This window comes from Herpailurus yagouaroundi, unplaced genomic scaffold, assembly GCF_014898765.1.
Source record: "Herpailurus yagouaroundi ecotype Mexico unplaced genomic scaffold, PumYag 140, whole genome shotgun sequence".
In the NCBI taxonomy this organism is placed as follows: Eukaryota; Metazoa; Chordata; class Mammalia; order Carnivora; family Felidae; genus Herpailurus; species Herpailurus yagouaroundi.
The window spans coordinates 93,761,813-93,784,759 of record NW_024412395.1 but is presented as its reverse complement, the minus strand read 5'-3'; the positions used below and the strand labels follow the sequence as shown (position 1 = coordinate 93,784,759).

Genomic DNA, 22,947 nt, shown 5'->3' with positions numbered 1-22,947 from the left:
GTCCTTCCTTCCCTTCCCTTGGTCCCTCCCCACCCCCTTCCTTCGAACAGTTCTCTCCTTCTCTCTCTCTCCCTCTCTCTCTTTCTCCCTCCCTCCCCTCTCTCCCTAGCCTCTTTTCCTCTTGGCCCCTTTCCCTCCTCCATCCCTCCGCGGCGTCTGCGTCAGGCCCCTACTTGCGTGACGCGCGGGGTCTGGGTGGGAGCTGTCCACTTGCCTGGGGTGCTGAATGCAGCAGCAGCGGCAGCGGCGGCGGCGGCAGCGGAGACAGCAGAGAGCCTTCTCCGCTCCAGGAATCTTGTTTCCATTCCTCGGACGGTCAGCTCACCGCCCCGCCACCTCCCTTCCAGCACCACCCCTTTGGGAATTGAGCCAGGGGGGCAGCAGTCGCGGCGGCGGGTGCTGAGCAACGGCGGAAGACGAGACAACACCTGGCAGCAGCCTGGAATCTGATTTGCTTCCTCTCGCCTTTTATAAGAGATATATTTATATACGGTTTTGAGGAGTCGCGAGGACCAAGACGGAGCCAAGTGCTGGCTGTCTCCCACCTCGGCCACACGGCTTCGTTTCCCCCTCCCCACCTGCAACTGGCACCGCAAACAAGCCTTACCTCGTTGCATTTGCGAGGAGGTAGCAACAGCGAGCCCAACCAGCCGGAGGCAGCGGAGAGGAGGGAGGGGCGTGTGTGTGTGTGTGGGGGGGGGGACAGAGAGCCGGCCGAGGCCGCCCTTGGGGGGGGGGCAGTGGGGGCAGAGCTGCCGTGAAGACCCGGCAGCCGCCCTCCTCCACCCCCACCCCTCCAGAAGCACTCTTGCCTGATTGAGAACCGAATTGTTATTCTTCCACTAGTTTTATTTCATTTTTTATTGCCCCCCCTCCTCACTCCCCAGCCGCCCCCACCCCAACGCCTGCCTCGCCTCTGGTTGCATGGCAGCGCTGCCCGGGCGCGGGGGCTCAGAGCCGGCCCCCAGGGAAGGAGGAGGAGGAGGAGGAGGATCATGAAGCCGGGAGTCGCGGCCGCGCCGGACGGCGAGCAGCAGCCAGAGGACGAGCCAGAGCAGCCCCCGCCCCGGAGACACCGGGACGCCGACCAGCGTTCACTGCCGCCGCCACAGCAGCATCAGCGGCCGCGGGCAGACTCGGAGCAAGAGGAGGAGGGCGACAACGGCCCAGAAGAGGAAGAGGAAGAGGAAGAGAAGGCGAGGCCACTCACCCTCCCGGATCTGCCCTTCTCCCGGCCCTTGCCCCTCGCCCGAAGGGACCTTTGATGGAGCCAAGGGGAAGGGGCCGCGGATTTACAGACTACCGCAGGGGTGGGCTGGGGGCTGAGATCATGTAACTACTCCTTCCTCCTGTCTCTTCCCACACGCCCCTTTTCTCTACCCCTTCTCTCTGCTCCACTGCCTCCCGTCCCCTACACACACACCCTTCCTCTAGCCAGGATCTTCATGCTCAGGAAGGAAGCGGATCTGCAAGGGTTAAACGATCTTTCCTCTCCCCCCCATTTCTTTCCCCCTCCCCAGCCCATTATGTTCCCACTTCTATTCTCCTAATTGGCTTTTCCCTCTTTTGCGCAACCCTTTGGCTGCGGAGGCAAAGCACAAGCCCCTTGCCCAATTTCACCTGCAATCCCTCCTCCCCGCCCCCTCACACCCCCCCCCCCATCCAACTGCTCTCTTAAAAGCAACTCTGGTGCTTCTGGGGATTAATTGCCCCAGTTTTCTGCCCAGGAGAATTAAAACTTCTCCCAACCTCCTCTCCCTCCCCACCTTACACTCCCCCCACCCCTCACAACCGATCACCTGCTACCTGAGGAAAACTATTTCTCTCTGCACATGCAGTACTCAATTTTTCACTGGGCTGGCTTGCCCTAAGCCCAGCTCAGTCCACTCTAAATTTGATTTATAATCTTCCCCACCCTTTTATACAAAAGAAAAGAGATTTCCCATTGCCTAGGAATTTGAGAAGAACCTAACAATCTTCTCCTGGGAAACTTTCTAACAACTAGACCTTGATCTCAAGGCCCAAACAGCCCTTCCTCAACAATTTTTAAAACCCCCCTTCCCCTCCCAGTGCCCCAGTCACAGGCAAAAAGGAGACACCCTGAGCAAAGCTAAGGCTGGTGGGAGGGAGGAAAGAAAACCTTTTTTGTTGTTGTCGGGCTTTCCAGGGAGAGTTCAAAATCAGTGACTCACAGTTCTAAGTCCTGGGGGCAATTGATTTGCTACTTGGAGGGGGTGTAAGAGGAGCCAGTGAGAAAGCAGATCCCCCCCCCCCTAAACACGCCTTGGGGGGGGACCCCCCACCCCCACCCCAAACCATTCTACTATCTTCCTCTGAAAAGACTCCAGCTGCCCCTCCCGGGCTCTCTGCTTCCACTGGGCACATGCTGATGCCCCTGAGTGGACTCTTCTGGTGGTGGTGCTGCTGCTGTGCCCGCTCCTGCTGTGGATTGTGCGCCCCGGCTCCCCAGATGTTGCGCCACCAGGGTCTCCTCAAGTGCCGCTGCCGCATGCTCTTCAATGACCTGAAGGTTTTCCTACTGCGGCGCCCCCCTCCAGCGCCCCTGCCCATGCACGGAGACCCCCAGCCCCCCAGCTTGGCGGCCAACAACAACACCCTTCCGGCTCTAGGTGCCGGGGGGTGGGCAGGCTGGAGGGGCCCTCGAGAAGGGGTGGGCAGGGAGACCACTCCTCTGCCACCTCCACCACCTTTGCCACCTTCTTCTGTGGAAGATGACTGGGGTGGCCCAGCCACAGAGCCACCTGCCTCGCTGCTCAGCAGTGCCTCCTCAGATGACTTCTGTAAGGGGAAGGCTGAGGATTGCTACTCACTGGGCAGCAGCCTGGACAGTGGCATGAGGACCCCGCTCTGCCGCATCTGCTTCCAGGGGCCGGAACAGGTGAGACCCCTTTTCCCTTTTCCTGCTGCCTTATGGTGTCCTCAGGTCTTGCAGATAAGTACTCACCTGCTTGCCCTCGGGAACGATTGTGCCGTCTCTAAGGGCTCCTCAGTGATGTTTCTTTTGGTTAAGTTTGTCCAAAAGTTGTCTGGTTCCCAGCAGAGCCTGTTTGGTGGCTGAGTTGTACCCCAGTTTTTGCATTTTCCTTCCAATGCTAGTGTCTCCAATTCCATCCCAAAACTCCATAACCATCCGCAGAATAGACGATTCAGAAGTCAAAAGTGATGAAATGAAGGAACGTGGTGGTACATTCATGCTTGTAGCCGAGATATCTTTTTATCTGATTTGTTGTTTGCTGACATTCCCCCCAGCCCGTTTTCAGTCCCAGATTTAAACTTCTTCCCTCTTTGGAGGGACATGTGCAGACATCTTGTCCTCTTTCCCTTATTCTCACAGGCTGAAACACAACAAGCCTGACCCTATTCTTTCACTTTGAACTCCCCCCTCCCATATTACATTGACACCCTCAGGAGTATGTTTTAGCCACTGAGGAGGAAATGGAGAGATTCTAGGTCCAAGAAGACTCTACAATTTGCTAAGACACTTCTTGGCAGACTCAAGGTTTTCCTAGTTTGAAAGCAAATAGGTAAGCAGGTTGAGAGTGAGTTGAAGGGATATGGAGAAGGAAGAAAGGGAACCTTGTCATATCTACTCCTTTTCTCAGGCCTGAAGCACATCAACTTAGAATGTCCCTTAAACTCTCCCCATCCAGGATAGGGGATGCCAACTATCATCATGAGCCAATCTTGCTAAGTCTGAAGGTCCTCCCTACCCCATTCACTCAAATTTTCAGACAGACTCATGCCAGCCCTTCCAGCTCCACTTCCAATCTAGTGTTTTCTAGAGGCTGGAGATAGCAGATGGACATTCTCCCAAAGTCATGAGTTGTGGCAACACTTACCACAGAATCCCAGATGGAAAAGACTCACCTGAAAATTTGACCTAGTTAGTGATGCTGGAGAAGGAACATTCAGTCGCACCTTGGTCAGGGTTGTGTGGTTGCTCAGCCACTTTTTCAGTAGTTTCCCAGAAGTGGAGGGAAGACTTCTGGGTGTTTCCTGAGCAAGAGGCAGAGTATCAGGATGTCATGCCAGTGATCCTGAGTGGCCCTGGCTCTTTCTGAAGGCTTGCTCTCTGAGAGATAGGCTTAGCTGACAATTTCATTCATTTCACCTTTGCTCTGAATGGGCAACACACTTCTGGGACAGATGATGACTGGGGTCCCTACTTGGGCATTATGAAAGGAGGTGATGTGGATCTCAGTGAATAAATGTTTCTAAGGGGCTGAGGGTTGGGTTCCTTCTTCTTGTGACGAGGCTTGCCTGGAGTCTCCAATGAAGTCCTGCCCAGAGCTGAGGACTCTGTTAGGTGAGAAGGTCCAGGGTGCCTGCTCAGTGCCTTTCTTCCAGCCCTTCTCTCCACTTCCATTGGTGGGCCTCCAGCAGAGGCACAGAGTGGAGGGGCTTGGCTGGCAGCAAGAATGGGCCTTACTGTGGGATGCTCCTGCTCAGCATTCTGCCCCAATCAGGAGCCTCCTCTTTTCCAAAAGGAAGAATTATTTAGCTTCCTAACTCCTTAAGCTGTTTCTTTCTTCTCCCATATGGGTTGGCTTAGGTCTACATGTCACCAAGGCTGCTGGAAGTGTGGCTTCTGGCAAAAACAACCTTGTCTCTAGAAACCGGCAGGACCTGGAGCCTTTTCTGCATGATATTTCACCTGCTGTGTGAACTTCCTCAAATTGCTTTATGCCTTGGGGCCCCTTTTCCAACTTGTGTGATTTAGAGGCACCTTTCTCTGTCCTCCTTTTTACCTTATAAGTCTGTTAGGAGGATTCAGAAGATAATGAGCCTGAAAACATCTTGAGAAGGATTAAAATATAATGGCAGGTATTTTGATCATGGGAAAGCAGTATTTTGTTGAAGAAAGAAGAAGAAAAGGATCATTAGGGCTATTGTGAAATACCCTCACGTGATACAGGGTCTAGGCAGAGGTTAGGAGTTTCCTTTCTTCTTCATTATTTTTATGGTGTGTCATAAATAAAGCATTGAATTAAAACACTAACACAATAAAGGAATGAGCTCTATTATTATGTGCAAGGAATAGGGGGGTCATGTTAGCACATTAAGACTGGATTCGGTCAAGCACTTCCTGCACACGATGATGATATTTTGGGGGTTTGCATTATTTGTGCAAGGGCCAAGAGATTTTAATGAGATTGTGCTCTCATAGTAATAAGAGGAGCATGTGTTAGATATGAACACATTTTCCCACTTTTACTTGTTTTTCTTCACAGGATATCAGTGAGGAAGAGTGACAAAGGGGAGATGGGGAAAACTCTTTAGAGTAGGAAGAGAAAAAGACAGAAAGTAAAGAGCTGAGATGTCAGTATTTCATTTTCTGTTCAGGAAGCAAGCTATCCAGCAACTGTCCACATGTGGCTGTAAGGGGAGGGCAGTCTGCAATCTCAGTGGCTGAATGTCTTGGTCTTTTCTTTGCCCAAACAAAGGAACCAAAGAGCTCCCTGGTCATTTGCCACTACTCCAAGGGCCAAAAGACTGCCCTAAATGAAGATTTGGTCTCTTCCTGATAAGGGTTTGTAATGTATGGGGTAAGGGGCGAATGGAGGAGCCAGCCAGTTCTACTTTTGCACATACCTATAATGGACTTTACACTCATTTGTTCATGCATTCTTTTACCTAAAAAATGTTTGTTGGGAACCTACAGTGTGCCAGATGCTGTTCCAGGCACTGAGTATCCAGTCATGAACAGAATAGGTGAGGTCTCTTCTCTTCTAAAGGTGACATTCTAGTGGAGATGCAGGAATAGACCAGTAACCTAGTAGATAAATAAAGCTATTTCAGATGGTGTTGAGTACTATGGTGAAAGTCAAATAGGAGAATGACTTAGACAAAAATGAAAGGGAGGGTTTGAGAAAGAAGCATCAACATTAGAAAGAGTGATCAGAGACAGCCTTCCCAAGAATGTGCCATCCGAGCTGGCCCTACATGATGAGAAGGAGGAACTGATGCATAGGCCTGGGGGAAAAGCACTCAAGGTGGAAGAAATAGCAAGTTCAAAGACCTGAGTGCGAACAAGCTTAGCATGTTTGAGAACCAGAAGAGAGGACAGGAGGAGGCAGATGGAGGGTGTGTGTGAACAAATGCTTTGAAAGCCAACTTGGCTCCATGTTCACAAGCTGACTGAGTAGCCACCCTCCTCTTCCCAGCCATTCATTTAGGTTGGACAGGGGTCAAGGATACATGGAAGTGTGGGACAAGAGCCCAGCTGGCAGCTCTTTACTCTCTGTTTCTGACTGAAACTGCACTGGTTCACTTCGATGGACCATGGTGGATCAGCTGAGATCTCTGAAGCCAGATGGCCCCAGTTCAAGGCATGAACAAGTAGGACAGCCTCTCTCCGCTTCAGGTTCTTCCTCTGTAAAACAGGGATAATAATGATAGTCCTCAATTGATGGTCATTCTGAGCATCAGATCAGTCAACACAGAGCCATGCTGTCACAGTGTTTTGTTGTTATTATGTCAGAGGCAAGACAGTGCTCCTTCTGCCTCATTTAAAAGGAAAAGTGTGCCCCATTTCCCAGTCTAGTCCCTAGCAGAACTGCTGTGATTGTGGTCTGGTGTGAGAGTAGATTGCTTCCTGTGCACTCACAATCCTCTAGGTTCAGAGTGCTGCTTCTCTATTTCCATCATCAAAAGTCTCTACTAAGTAAGTGCCTACCTATGCCTGCTGCTCTGGCAAGCAGTGTCTGGAGACACAGGGCAGATGTGTCCCTGCCCTCTGGGAGTTTCACAATCTAACCCAGACATCACAGAAGCTGATAGGGATCAAGAACACAGACAGTGGGTCACAGGGGAATTATAGTAATATTGGATACAAGAAAGAGATGTGTGCTTAAAAGTGGCTAGTGTGTGGGGTGCCTTTTCAGAGAGACAAGTGGAGGAATGTGCTACCTTTCCCCCAATTAGTCAGAGAAGGCTTCTCTGTTTCTGCTGAAGACCAAGTGAGAAGAAATAGATGTAGGATGAGTTTAGACAGCTGGAAGCAGAAAAGCTGTGAGACATATGGATACCTCAACAAAGAGGTGAAACCATCTCCTAGGTGGAGTCAGCTGTGGAACACCTAGAGGTTGCTACAAGGATGAAATCCATCATGGCAGTGGTGGTGGTGGTGGGGGGGGGGGGGTGGGCACCTGCTTTGGACCTAATGGAAAAATGGAAATGAGTCTGGAAGAGATTAGCCTGCTTGGCCTGCCTCCCTTATTCTTCCTGGGGTTGGCTTCCCTAGAGCTCCACATTGAGAAGGGGCAAGAGTAGTGTGAAATATTTCAGTCAGTGTTTTAGGTCCTGGGGTAATAAGAGAAGAGGTTTGCAGTGCTCAGGGGAAACTGGAGACCCAAAGATGCATTAAGAACCTTGGGAATGGAGATCAAGGAGAGAATTTTAGGAGAGACCCATAGAGTATATTATTTTTCTTAGTGTTCTGGTTCGATTTTACACTGTGTGTGTGTGTGTGTGTGTGTATGATTATGTAATTAGTATCAGTCTCCACAGATAACAGGCCCATCCCTAACATTTATTGACTGTAGAGCAATAGTATAGGTGGGGGCTCACATACCATAAGCCAAAGTATTTAAAAGTCATAAGTCCAGCTAACAAACTGTTAAATAAAATGAATTTTATCTTCCTATCTTGGCAAATAAAATGTCAAAACAACCTGGAAGACAGCTTTGAATTTAGAATTATTGGATTCCTTAGAATTCTGTGCTAGCCAAATGGGGGTACCTGGCCCTTGGTCTACAGGCCACTTGGATTCTCTTTCCTCTGCTGGCTACATCTTACACCAGGATCAGCTTTTCTCACACATGCATGGACTCTCCAGCTGGCTTACCCAAGCTCTGTCCGTCCTAACCCTAAACAGTTTTCCCTTGCCCCTCTCCTTTTGAACCTGAGGAAGAGAAACCTGAATGCTCTGGAAGCAGGCTCATGTCTGAATACACAGGGATTCCAGGGTCCCAGGTAATTGGAGCATGTTCTAGAAGACGGGTATAGCTCCTTGACCTCACAGACTTCCTATGCAAAGGTTGCAGCTGAAAAAGGGCCAGAGTGGGGCCTTCTATAGCAAGGGGCCCTCTTGCCTGGGTCTAGGAGAAGCACTGCAAAGGGATTGTAAGACCCCTAGAAGCAGCGACTTGTGTGTGTTTTCACATCATTGGGTCATCAGCTCCCAAATTACTGCCTGGCACCTGTTTCACACTCAGTAAACTTTTGTTGAATGAATGAGTTTCTAGAGCTCATCCAGTGGGCAGCTCCACAGGGAGGGGGACTGGGGAGAAGAGACTATCAAGGAGAAAAATATTTGCTGGCATCAGGTGCTGAATGTGTGCTATGCAGAAAGGGCAGAACTGTTCTGTGGAATCACAAACGGCAGTGCCTTGGCCAGTGATGAAATCTTCAGGGAAGCCAACTTGGGCTTAATATTAGAAAGAACTTTCTATCAAAGCTGTCCCAAGATAGTATAGGCTGCCTTAGAAAGGGGCTCAAGTGGGGGACTGGAACTAGTGACCCTCAAGATCCTTCCTGGGCTTGAAAGTTGAGGTTCATTACAATGAGATTGCTTGAGGGCCCAGAAACATTTAAAAAAATTTTTTAAATGTTTATTGTTTAGAGAGACAGACAAAGCGTGGGTGAGGAAGGGGCAGAGAGAGAGGGAGACACAGAATCTGAAGCAGGTCCAGGCCCTGAGCTATCAACTCAGAGCCCCAAACAGGGCTGTAACTCAAGAATCTCGAGATCATGACCTAAGCCAAAGTCGAGGTTTAACCGACTGAGCCACCCAGGCACCCCTCCCAGAAACATTTTAATCTAAGCGGAGAGAGATGAACTTGCATCCTTTTTCAATTCAAGGGGTCATCTTGTCCCCATATCTAATGCTAGTGTACATGGCATGTACAGATGTGCCTTCAGCAAAGATCACAAAGAATAGTCTCTGTCCTGTGTTCATGGAAATCCCAGGTTGTTGGCGATCATGAATTTATACCTGGCACATATCACAGTAGGAAAGCAGCATGTCATGAATGATAGGCAACAGATGCCAACATGGAGCTAAGGATGCAACACCATCCCAGAAAAGGGGAAGCCCAGTTAACCCCTTCCCAGAGTCATGAGAGGGCTGTTTTCATTTTTCCATCTTGGATCTTCCATGGTAGTTTTTCCATTCCTACTTCGGCTAGTCTTGGTCCTGTTTAAACTGAAAGCTCCAAGGACCCACCCAGGGTTCTCACCAGTGCACTCTCATTCTTTACTAGGAGATGATGTAAGGATGCTCAACCTCCACCATCACATCCCTGGCTGCTTTCCAAATTTAGCTATCTATTGTTTTTACATGCACATACACGCACACACATGCATGGGACTAAAGCACTGAATGCACCTGTCTCACCTTCACAGGAAGAATTAGGGATTGGAGGAAAGGAGGCACCTGGTGTCTTGACAGGTGTGGAGTGATTCTCACCTCAATTGTCTGTAGATCCTTTACCTGGTGTTCACTTTAGAGTCATGCTTCCTCACTTGCCAGCCTGCCTCTGCTTGTGATGGGTTGGTTAATTTATTGGGTGGGGCTTCTAGCTGAGCCCCTCCCCACCAGAAATATACTTAATAAAGCTGGTAGGGCAGGAGTAAAATAAGTATTTCTAAAGAGCCTGGGAGGAGAAAGGCCAGATACTGGAACTCTCTTTCTCTCTCTCCTCCCCACCCCCCAACCACCGCCATCCTCTTTTCCAGCTGGTATGTTGGAGAAGCCCAGCTGTGGCCTGTGAGTTGGGGGAGGGGGAGCTGGTTCAAAGGGGGAGGGGCTACTCGAAAGAGTGTGGGAATGAGCGAGCTTCTTCTTGTTTGCTGGGAAGGAAGCCAAGTTGGAAGTGAGCCCGGATGTAAAGGAGCTGGCAAGTGAATACTGTGTGGCCTGAGTTGCACACCATCCCCCTACCAAGTGTATCAATGTGAGATGCAGTCTAAGTGTGCATATTGCCTATAGTACACATTTCATACCTCCCTCTGCATATGTTAAAAGTAAAAATGGGGTGCACATGGGACTGGCTACCTCATAACAAAATAGGCAAAATTGAATTAGTTACAATTTGAGTTCCGGTAGATGCAAACTGTCAGAGAAAAAGAGGATTCACAAATATAGGCTCTAACTCCATGATTCAAGCCCTCGAGGGGGGATACACAGGTCCCAGTTTTGGACCTAGCTCATTGCTCTCATGAGGATTTCCCCAGGTTCCTGCTCAGAGATGTTGAGGTGGACAGATCAAATTAGTTTCCTTCTTTATGGAATGGTCACTTTGGATGTGGTGGAAGTGAATCAACATCAGTTTCTGCAAAAGAAGCCTCTCATAGCCACCCATAGTGGCCTGTATGACTATGCATGCAGTAGGAGCTCAATATTTGTTGATCCCTTGGTCTCTTTCCTGGCACATGTTCATTCCAGATTCATAGTGCTATCTTTGGTCCCTAGTGTATGCATGGTAGAAGGTATATTTGTCTTTGTGTGTGTGTGTGTGTGTACATGTGCACATAAGTGTATGTGACTGTATGCAAGTTAAAATGCCAGGCAAAAGGGATATGGATGCTGTCTTGAGACCCCCTCCACCCCATCCAATCTCCTTTTTAGATCCTATAATGACAAATAGTGATGATTCTTTTTCTAGTAATCATAGTGATCACTGTCCTGGCTTGAGTCCACTTGGCCAGGAGCAGACCTTTTCTTATTCTATTGCTGAATGATGAGAGGAACACAGGCTTTGAAGTCAGAAAGACATGAATTTAAATACCAATTTCGACCCTACCCAGCTGAGTGATCTTGGGCAACTTACTTAACCTCCCTGGACTTTGCTTTCATCGTTTATAAAGCAGGAATACAATACTCAACTTGAATACTCATCATACATAGTGGCCATGCTGTATTAAAGTTTTAGGAACATAGCAGCTGTTCATTAAATGGGAGCCATCTATACCTCCATTCTGTCAATGTGGCTCAGAGACCTGGAGTGGGGCTCCAAGATCACACTGTTGCCTTTCCTACTACTCTCTCTTACTACAGCCTTAAAAAATCAGATGCTGTAAGTAAAGCTGTACTTTGACCACACAGTAACCCCCCAGCTGTTTTTGTGCCTGACATCAGGGATCCAGTTCAGATCAGTGTTCAGATCCAGTGTGTCTGTTTAGCTGACTTTTTGCCTCTGTATTGCCTCACTCAGTTCAACCCCTCTGCTCTCCTGCTCAGGTCTCTCATCCCCAACATAGTTGTCTTTATCTATCTCCATCACCACTATGTTCCTGACAGATCTTTATTAAGCAGTACTCTCTTCTTGGCAGGAACTGTGCAGAAAGACACTTTCCTGGACTCTGAGTCCCTAGAGGCCAGGAGCAGACTCTGCACACAGAGGAGCATGTAGAGGAAGTGGCAGAAGAAATGCTTGCCCAACTTGTGACAGAATGGTGTTTGCCTTCAGGGTCATCCTTAGACAAGTGTTTCTGAAAGCCTGGGATGAGATGGTACCCCCGACAGACACAATGTTAAATAATGTTGGTCGTCAAGTGAGAACGTTGTTCTCTTTTCAGTTTGTTTTCATGCCTTATGATTATGTCTAGGAGAAAATCTCACTGGAGTGATAATATGTCTTTAACACCTTTTTAACACTTGTCAGTCTTCTTTGCAAACAAAGAGAACTCATCAGCCTTAGAGTCCTTGGACATACAGTAATATCTAGCTAGAATTTGTTAATCTTGTTTTGTTTGCAGTTGTGTGCATCTGTTCTGTTTTTTATTAATCGACTATTTTGAAAAGCAGTTCTAGGTTTGAAGCAAAACTGGGCTGCAAGTACAGAGTTCTCATGTACTCCCTCCTTGTGAACCCCCCAACCCAACCTCATCTTGTATTAGAGTGGTGATTCGTTATAATGGATGAACTAACACTGACACATCATTATCACTCAAGGTTCATAGTTTACATCGGGCTTCATTCTTGGTGTCGTAGGTTTGAAGGGTTTTGACAAATGGATAGTGGCATGTATCTACCCTATCATTATAGTTTTACTGACTTAAAAATCCCCTGTGCTTCGCCCATTCATCTTTTTGCTCCCACCCTCGGATTCCTGACAATATAGCCTGGCCTCTTCCAGAATGTCATATAGTTGGAATTATACAATGTGTAGCCTTTTATGACTGGCTCCTTTCACTTAGTAATATGCATTTACAGTTCCTCCATGTCTTTTTGTACCCCGATAGTGCGTTTTTTTTTAGCACTGAATAATATTCTATCGTAGAGACACAGCTTGTCTATTCCTTCTTGGGTAAATGACATCAGTTTTTTATTTATGGTAGTGACAAAAGTCTTTTTTGGAAATAAATTTATTGAAGTAAAAATGTAAGACAGAGAAACATGTTAAGTATGAAGTAAATAATAGGATAGATGGTACATGCATATGTTAAAAAGTGTATACAACTGAAGTTTATGTGATACGGTTCTGGGATGTACACTTTATAATAGTTCCGAAACATTTGTGGATACCAAGAAGTGCTTCAAGAAGGGGGAAAATGCAGAGTTGGGTCATGCACATTCCATGGAATCCTGGAATCTGCATTTTCAACAGCTGTTTTTGACAATTCTAAAGTAGGTGATTCAGGAATACTGTGTGTTAGGCAGCAGTTTGGAGGGGCAATAAAATGGGAAGGAGAGATAACTTCCAGCAGACCTGAGGTTCTAAGACATACAAGGAGCAGGGAGCTGGGCACTGGAGGGGCAGGGAGGGCACAGGGCCACGTGACCAAGAAGGAAATGACATGTGTCACTCAGGGCAGAGGCAGGAAGGGATATATCTTGCGTCTCTCTCTTTCCCTGCTTCCTTCATCTGAGAGCTAAATGTTTCAGATGGGATAGACACAAGATGGAAACACTAACCCACATGGGATTGTAACACGAGGGAGATGGAAACTTTGATTGTGTTAAGATGCTGAGACTCAGAGCTTTGTCTGCTGCCCAGCTAATGTTAAATTCCCTGGCTAATACAATCATTAATTCCTACCTCTGAATTATGTTCAGTCAAGTCAAATCAGGGGACTCCGTAGGGAAGTCTGAGGGTCTCAAAGCAAGGCAATAGAAAGTGCACAGCTTGCCGCCCCATAGCTCACTGAGGCCCCACAACAACATGCGTCAGTTCACGAATAACACGTCACTTTTGCCTATAGCTCATTGGCTGGGTCTAGACACATGACTCTACCTAATAGCAGTAGGGATGGGGACTGTCATCCTCCTGGGTGCCTGTGAAGAGAGGAAACTCAGATGTAGTGAGCTCTAGAAGTCCCCCTCAACAGTATTAGTACCTCCCTCTTAGGGTTGTGAGAAAGGTAAATGAAAGAATGAAAGGTAAATGAAAGAAAGGTAAATGAAAGAAAGTCTTCTGTCTGTACCATGGAGCAAATAAAAGAAATACTTCATAGCACTCTGCTGCAAGAATTTGAGTAGACAACACTTACCGCAGTGCATGAAGGGGCTCCCCATAAACACGGGAAAGAATATGAAAGGTAAATGAAAGCATGCAGAACACGGCTTGACCCACAGTAAGCACTCAGGAAATGCTAGTAGTTTTATTATCATCTTCTCAGTTCTACAAGGAGGAAATTGTGCCCAGAAATATCCAAGCCCCTACTAGTTCTGCTGTTCTCTTCATGCCATATCAGGTGGGGGAGCTGTACCTGGGGCTGGCATACCAATTTCTCCACCACCAATAGTCGTCTGCTTAGAATGAACTTAGAACTGGAACTTAAAGACCCAATCAGGGAAAGAATTTGGAAAATAGGAGAATGAAGACTGTTCCAGGCATAGGAACAATGGAAGCAAGGAATCAGAGATGCTTTTGCAGAAAATTGGCAGGGTGGATAAGAACATGGCGTCTACATAGCCAAGCAGAACATTTTTCAAATCTCACTGTTGCTGTGCGGTCACTGTGTGACCTTGAGCAAATCATTTACAGGCCCAGAATCTTCATTTCCTCTGCTATAGAATGGGAATGATAATAACAGTATCTGTTTAGAGATTGCTGTGAGGCTCAAATGATATAACACATGTGAAACTCTTGGCACAGTGTGGAATGAAAACATACGATAAATTTAAAAATGTCCAATAAACATTAGCTCTTGATGTTGTTATCTGATCTCACTGACTCTCTATTGTCTTCTTCAAACTTTCTTTGAGAATTTCTGCCTTGGCGTGTGTGTGTGTGTGTGTGTGTGTGTGTGTGCGTGTGTGTGTGTCTGCCTGTGGCTGCTGATCTCAGGAGATGCTTCCAAGACATCATAGGGGTAGATGAAGCTAAATATACCAAAGCACTGCTGGTAGACTAAGTAAAAATTATCTCACAGATATACATACTTTCCCCCCAAATGTGTGGAAGCCATTGTGATGAACAAAATCAAAAGCATCCTTCACTTTAGTGTAGTGTCTTGTCAATAAGTATATTCTCCATCAGTAGATACTCAAACTACAATTCTGGTCACTTGAGGGCTTGTGAAACTTTAAGCATTAAAATGGATCTAAATTGAGGGATATTCTACAAAACAACCAGCCAGTAATTTCCAAAAGTGTCAAGGTTATGAGGAATGAAGAACAATGAGGGTAATGTCCCAGATTAGAGGAGTCTAAGAAGATAATGATATTTAAATACAATGTGTGATTCGAATTAGATTCTGTACCAGTTAAAGGACATTAGTGGGACAGGTGGTGACACTTGCATAAAGTGTGTAAACCAGTAAGCAGTATTGTATCAACATTAAGTTCCTCGTTTTGGTCATTGTACTATGATACATGTTAACCTTTCGGGAAGCTGGTTGAAGGGTCAATGGGAACTCTTTGTGCTGTTTTGACAAGTTCTTAGATTAATCTGAAATTATTGAAAAATAAAAAGTTAAAAAATAAAAATAATTTAAATGGAGATGGTTACTTATACGTGGAAAAATTGGGAATTACTAGTACCAAAAAAAGACCATGGGTTACAAAAACCTCGTTTAGAATTTGGGCTCTAGAACTTCCTAGCTGTGGATTTCAGGCAAATCATTAAGATCCTTTGAACTTCAGTGTCTTCTGTCTGTACCATGGAGCAAATAAAAGAAATACTTCATAGCACTGCTGCAAGAATTTGAGTAGACAACACTTACCGCAGTGCATGAAGGGGCTCCCCATAAACACGTGCTCTCTGTCTGGTCTCTCCTTCCACCTCTATCCAGGGAGGATGATAAACATGCCTTGCACATTTCCCTGGTTATAAGTACTGTGTGCCAAGTGCTTTGAGATTGACAAGGTGATGTCTGAGCTGTGAAAGTGTTGAGTGGGCAATGAAGTTTTCCCAATATGGGATCTTAAGCATATAAACAGAGTTAATAACCATCAGCAAAAACAGCGTTGGCCATTATGCAGTGTTCTTTAGCAGTTTTTAACCTAACACCCCAAAAGGAGCTCTTTGGCACATTGAGTGAGTGTGGGTTGTATATTTTGATACATCCTGTGGCGATCCCTCCAGGAGCTGAAGAATTAAGCCTCCATGTAGCAATGTGCTACTTTATAAAAGAAAGCTTTCTAGTACTGGGGCACTGAGTTATTCAATGTGTTTAGAAAACAGCTGCCCAAACCAGGCAGCTGCAGGTGAATGAGAGCAGGTGTGCGTGGGAGTGCAAAGGTGTCCACTCCTGTTGGGTGCATGTTTGTGGGAGTGAGCGAGAACAACAAGGAGGGGAGGGAGTGCGGGTGTGTGTGCACGTGGAATACAACTAATTCAGAAGAAAAAGACATTTGAAGGTGTTGATCCTTTGGCTCTTCCAGCCTTTTGCACACCTTTGTTCCAGAGAGAGCCCAGAGTGTCTAGTCTTTGCAAAGTCAGTGGTGACGTTTTACATAATACACACTGCCTTGTCTCTTGCTTTGAACACCCATTAAGTGCTTCCTAGAAAAAAAAATTAGTTTGGGACTTTGGACAAGTATATAATACAACTTCAAAGGTTCTTCCTCTACCCCCCCCCAAAAAAAACCACATAGAGAGAGGTTCTTCATGATTTAAATTAATTTTCGTCTTTCCTATGAATGTAAAGGAAGTAAAAAAGTGTTTATCTGACATGATAACTGGAATTTGTTTCCAAAAAATCTAGTGACTATAGATGATACAAGACTGATCATATGTTTGGAAGTGCTGAAATTGGGTGATGGGTTCATTCTACTATTTTCTCTACTTAAAGCTTTTTCATTACATTATATTTTGTTTATATTTATATGTATTATAATTATGTATATTTTATATATTTTCTCTACTTTTATGTGTGATTGAAACTTTCTTTAATAAAAAATTGACATATTATTTGCTATAAAAAGACAATTTTTTAATTTTTTATGTAAACAATTTTAATGTTTATTTTTTTATTTTTTTAAATTTTTTTTTCAACGTTTATTTATTTTTGGGACAGAGAGAGACAGAGCATGAACGGGGGAGGGGCAGAAAGAGAGGGAGACACAGAATCGGAAACAGGCTCCAGGCTCTGAGCCATCAGCCCAGAGCGCGACGCGGGGCTCGAACTCACGGACCGCGAGATCGTGACCTGGCTGAAGTCAGACGCTTAACCGACTGCACCACCCGGGCGCCCCTTTAATGTTTATTTTTGAGACAGAGAGAGAGCACAAGCAAGGGAGAGGCAGAGAGAGAGGGAGACACAGAATTCGAAATAACCTGCAGGCTCTGAGGTGTCAGCACAGAGCTCAACGCAGGGTTTGAACCCATGAACCATGAGATCATGACCTGAGGTAAAGCCAGATGCTTAACCAGTTGAGCTACCCAGGCACCCCCAAAAGACAATTATTTTTATTTTTATTTATTTTAAAGAGAGTGGCAGAGAGAGAGGGAGAGAGAGAATTCCAAGCAGGCTCTGGGCTATTAGCACAGAGCCTGACACAGGGCTTAATCCCATGCCCTTGGGATCATGACCTGAGCCAAAATCAAGAGTTGGATGCTCAATTAACTGAACCACCCAGGTGCCCTTAAAAAGACAATTTTTAAAAGGTTTTACAAAAGAGGAGATGGAGTTACCTGAGGGTGGACAAGATAGCTTTGGGCACAATAATGCTGGGGACCCAAGTCAAAGATAGACAGAACTTGAGTGTGTCCTACTGGGCACTTCATCAGTCTTTCACATTGAGGGGAATAAATTTGATGACCTCTTAAGGGATCTTCCATCCCCAAAGGTCATGATTTGAAGATGAAAATGTCCTGATGTCCATTTCCTTTCTGGTCCACCTGGTCTGGTGGCAGCAAAAGGATCAGTGTGACCATTGACTCAGCAGACAGTGACTGAACACAGCTGGGTTGTGACCATGACTGAACACAAGCCAGGTGCTGGAATGTGGAGATAAGATGGGGAGCTCAGAGTCTAGGAGATGTCACAAGATGACATGATGATTTCCTCGACCCAGGGTTGCATCCATTGTGCTTGCTGAATGACTGCATAGGACAGGTGACTAGTGATGCCTGAGAAAACTGGACAAGCACTGCCAGACATGCTAATCTTCAAGTGGCCAAATAGGGATGAGAAGGAGGAATTCTCCCAGTGGAAGTGTATGACAAAGTATAGCAATACAAGACCTACCTCATTCTCCTCATTAGAAACAGATTCCTTTCCACTTGGCCTCATCCTCTCTCCCTCTCATTGCTTTTCAAATTGCCCTGCTATGTTTTAAGACCCAGTATAGCTTTCCTCAGAGAGCTGGGCAGATTAAAGTGTGGGCAGGGTGCAGAGAGGGGAGGGGTGAGTTTACTCCTCTCTAGCAATTACTCTCAATGCTGGCTTCTCTGGGTTGGTTCTAATGACCTTTCTGTAATAAGAGCCTTGTGGTCTGGCGGTGCTTGGGAGCCACCTGCCTGGGAATAGTAATGCCACAGAAATTTGCATGGTTAATTGAACTCAGTTTTTATCTGGGAAGCTTCAGGAGAGTCTGGAAGGACTCTTGGGGTCCAGGAGCTTCCTTATCCTATAACACATGCAGAGGCACTAGCTCATATTCCTGTGGTAAGGAGGGACAAGCAGACATTATTTTCCTAATTTTTAGAATTGAGAAACTAGGATCCAGAGAGGTGAGGTGTTGTGTTCAAGATGGAAGGCAAATCCTTAAGCTGGAGTCTCCTCTTTTCAGACTGGGAAATACCAGTAAATATCTTAGAGCCTCTTTCAGCCATAAAAGTATTTATTCATTCACTTCCTAACACACTCCTCTATTGCATTAAAGTGTTAATTTACCAGAACATTTGGAGTATGGAAAAGATTAGGGAGGGAGAATGGGCAAGAATAGGGCATTCCAAGCAGAAGTAGGAGGTTTTCCAAAAACTTGGAGGGTGGAAAGGAGTGCCACACCCAGGAGGAATGGAAAAGCCCAGTTCTCTTCAAGACATAAACATTCACTCATCTTCCTTTCTTTGCGCCCTCTGGGTGGTGAGGTTGGGTCTGCCTTCCACGGACATTGACTGCAGAAACTGTGAATCTTGCTTAGCTTGACTTATCTGTACCTGTCCTGGCCTAGTCCAGCCTGGCTCCCACCAGGAAGCTGCCTCACTTAGCCCACTTGAGGAGGAGGACACAGGGGTCCCCCCATTGTGGGTGGCCACCATGGCAACCACCACTTCAGGTTGCTGGAGAGTGCAGCAGGTTGACAAAAGGGGTGTAGAGCCCAAGAAGTACAAACATGTGGAGGTCTGTGTTTCACTGTGGTTGGTAGACAGTGTCTCTTTCAAGGTCCAGGCACATTTACCTCTTAGCCTTCTAACCTACAGGCCATTTTTGACCAGAGAGTCAAAAAAATGTCATTGATATAGCCCGGCCCCTTAGTTTTCCAGACCTTCAGTATCTCTGGCTCTCCCATTTCTCTGTGCTTGCTCATATCTGTGGAGATCAGGGAGACACAGAACCAGGGTACTATGTTTGCCTATCTTTTTTCCTTTTTAAGTAATTATTTTTTTGAGAGAGAGAGAGAGTGCACGTGTTCACATGACTGGGGGAGAGGCAGAAGGAGAGAGAATCTTAAGCTGGCTCCACACCCAGTGTGGGGCCTGACTCCGGATATGATCGCATGAACCAAGAGATCATGACCTGAGCTGAAACCAAGAGTTGGACACTTAACTTACTGAGTCACCCAGGTGCCCCTCTTTTTTCCTTTTTAAATTGTCATTCCCCAGTTGTCATCAGCATTATTGCTACCTATGTACATGCTACAGAATGTGAATAGGTTTTGTTGCTTGTAGAAGAGTATGTTGGGAGAAAGGGAGGTCCTGTCAATTTTGAGATGAAAGGAATCAACGTCCAAAGAGGTTACAAAGATGTTTCTTTGCTACTGTTCTGTACACACACTGAGCCAGGAGTAGGTAGTATAGCCACGAACAAAACAGACAAGGCCTCAACTCTCATAGAACCTGCAGTCTAGAGGTGAAGTCTGGTGGAATTATAGGCCCCTGGTCATGCTAGTGGTCCTGGTAGGCCCTGGCCATCCTGGGCAAACGCTCTAGCTTCTTTTGGCACAGTTCTGTTTATAGCTCTTGCCTTCCCTCTGCTGACAGGCCTTCGTCCTCTCCTGGATAATGCAAATGTCTTGATCAACTTTCTAGTCTCTTCCCCACTGCATTTCTGCTTCAAATATGCACGTTTTTTGTTTTTTGTTTTTTGTTTTTTGTTTTGTTTTTTTGCATTTGGCAATGTCTGGCATGAAGCAGAACTACCAGGGGTAGCAGCAATCTCTGTTTTATGCCTATTGTTGCTCTGTAAACTCTCCAAACTCTGAGCAAATAATTAAAGGTGAGGTAAGTGTGATGACGGAACTTCAGTTGTTATATTCCAGGAACATACTATGTTGTTCCAGGAACAAAAAAACTATGAAATAGAGATTACCATCCTTTGCTCCCCTTATGGATGTGGAGGCAGACTCAGAAAGGTCTTGTATCTATGCTGGAGTTTAGATTCTGGGCTCCTGGCTCCTAGTCCAGTGCTCATTCCACTATTTAATTAAAAATAATTAAATCCAGCAGTTATTTGTTAAGCAGCTATGATGTGCCAGGCACATCCTGCCAACCTTAGGAACGTAGAGAAAGAAACATGGTTCCTTCTGTTAGTGGCCTTTCAGAGGGATAAGTATGTGAGGGAATTGTCGCAATAACAATGATGGAGAGATATTCTAGTTACAACGTAGGAAGAAAAGAGGGAAGGGTCAATTCTGCCTGAGTGAATCAGGTGGGTGGCCTCACAGGCAAGGACCTCCAGCTGGTGCTAGGGGAATGGGCAAGAGTTCACCAGAGACCTGCAGGGGAAGGGGCAACCTGGCACCTGAAAAGTGAGGTGGTGTGGCACGGTGTGGTGGTCGTGGTTCACACGAGGAGCATCAGGAGACAGGAGGGCAAGGACCAGAGGCCCTTGAGCATGTCTAGGGTGTTAGCTCCACTAAAGCAACTCCTTGCAGTAAGGTGGTGAGGAAACATCCAGACCAGACCCTGACTCCATAGAATGAGTTCTGAGCAGTTCACTCTCCTGCTTCTTACTGACATGGAAAAAAGCTAAATGCCTTCAGTTTGGTGACAACTGTTGGGATTTGGACCTAATCTTGCCTTCCAGCCTCCAGTCTCCAGCCTCCAGCCTCAGCACCCCTACATCCCATCAGCCTCTCTAGCCCATCCTTACTGCCTTCCATTTTCCATTCCCTGAACACATCCCTTGGCTCTCTGCCTTTTGATTCCCAAAGGCTTTGTTTCACTAGGGACATCTTTCCCTTTTTCCTTTACCAGCCCAAACCCTAACCACCTCCAAGCCCTACCTCACTTGTCACCTTCTCCAGGAGATCTCCCTCCTGTATTTTATCTCACCCTGGCTATGCTCCCATAGCACTTACCACAGGCTGCCTGCCCTGTTAGCACCAGCTACCTCCATTTCCTTTCCCAGTGGAAGGTCAGCTCAAGAGAGCTTGTTCCACATGCATAATTCACCTTTGTATCACTCGCTGTGCCTAGCAGTCATAGGGGCTCAAAAAGGCAATTTAATGTACAGAATCTAAGCCAAGTAGGTATTTGAATACTTTCGTGGATTCACTCAAGAAAAGCATTTTTTTTTTTCCTAACCAACATTTTCCCCTTTCTGCTAATATGGGTGCTGTGGACTGAATTATTGCTCTCTCAAATTCACATGTTGAACCCCCAAGGCTCTATGTGATGATATGTGGAGATGGGGCTTTAGGGGGGTAAAAGGATTAGGTGAGGTCATGAGGGTGGGGCCATCATGAAGGGATTAGTGCCCTTATAAGAAGAGATACCAGAGAATTTCTGGCTCTGTCTCTACCACAGTGAGGACACGGCAAGAAGGTGGCTGTCTGCCAGCCAGGGCTCTCTCTCTCCAGAATCCAGCTGTGCAGGAACCCCAATCTTGGACTTCTATCTTCCAGAACTGTAAGAAATAAATGCCTGTTGTTTAAGTCACCAATCTGTGATATTTCGTTATGGCTGCTGAGCAGACAAATACCATGGGGGAGGGGAGATCTATGAAGAATGTTTTTAACCATCTCAGTGGCTGGCACATCACCCTCCCTATCATTCCTTCAACACACTCAGTACTGCTTCTGAGACTGGGAGTCAGTCAGCGAGCAATCAGACATGCCCCTGCCCATAAGGAGCTTGTCTTCTCACTGTCAGAAGCAGAAACCCCAGGACACTACACAGGTGGAATTGAGCAACAATTAGCAAAACAACTAGTCTTCAGGGATTTTAAGATCCTGAAACACAGAAAAGGCTGAGGGCCTGTCCCAGATGGCAGGAGACCAGAGATAAACACGAAATGCTGTGTGGGAGCCTGGAACCCAAACCAGACATGCTCTTGGGAAAAGTAGTGAAGTTTGAGTGGGCTCTTTCATTTGTGATGGTATTTACCATAATTTCTGGTTCTCATACTTGTAGGGTGAATATGTACGATGTCAGCATTGGGAGAGACTCAAAGAGGGATATACAGAAACTACTATTTTTGCAACTTTTCTGTAAGTCTAAAAGTCATTGTAAATAAAAACTTAAAGTTAGGAACAAAAAGCAACCTGAGCATAAGCTTCAGTTCCCCTCTACCCTTTCTCCATCATGGGTGTTTTTCAATGAACATATTCTTCCATTGCTTTTACTTCCAAAAGACCTCTCCAATCCATCCGCTTCTCTGGACCTAGACAGCCACTTCTCAGTCGGAGCTGCACCCATTTGTCTCTCAGGTTCCTAAGCCTCTGCTTTCACTCCTGTTTACTCCATGTCTGCTCTCTACAGAATTGCAGTGACCCTTCACTCGTATAGGGTTCTTAAAATTAGCTTAAAATGAGTCTATGGATCCCTTTCTCTCTGGACCATATCCCAGCTCCTTGTCCTGCTTTATAAGGGCAGCCAGCCTTTGCCTACCTGTCCAGATTCTTTGGTTGCCTCCCCTCCCTTCCCACATTCCTTATCCTTCTTTCCAATTCAGAGGAGCTCCCATGCAAACCCCCATTCTCTCTGATAAGGAAGTTCTCTGCCCCCTCACATATGCATTTCTCCCCTCACCTGATTGGCATCTCTCATCCTTCGGAAGTCCCTAGTCTCTATATGGGTTGGGCACTCCTCCTATAAGCTCTGAGGATCCCTGCACTCACTCTGCCAATCACAGCACCTACCCCACTGCACTATCGTTGCTCTTGTATTCCTTCCGAGACTGTAAGCCCCGTTAGGGCAGGTGTTGTATCTACTTGGGTCTTATTGCTTTCCAGCATCTTGCACAAAGGTCGATACACTGAACACACTCAATGAATTATTGCTGAAGGAATGAGCAATAGCTCATTTCTAAGCATTAGCTTTATGCATCTAAACAATACCTCCAAGTTACGTGTGTTCATGAGGGGGT

The 22,947-nt window shown here is 46.4% G+C and overlaps 1 protein-coding gene across 2 annotated transcripts in view; it reads left to right on the top strand.

Moving 5' to 3' along the window:
* The first annotated feature begins 2,363 nt into the window (after positions 1–2,363).
* The window catches only part of MARCHF4 (membrane associated ring-CH-type finger 4), a 108,932-nt gene continuing 88,348 nt past the window's right edge, over positions 2,364–22,947 (top strand). For both annotated transcript variants that reach the window (XM_040476183.1, XM_040476182.1), the window contains exon 1: positions 2,364–2,899. In XM_040476183.1, coding sequence (XP_040332117.1) covers positions 2,384–2,899 — 516 coding nt within the window. In that variant the 5' untranslated portion in view covers positions 2,364–2,383. The remainder of the gene's footprint in view (positions 2,900–22,947) is intronic.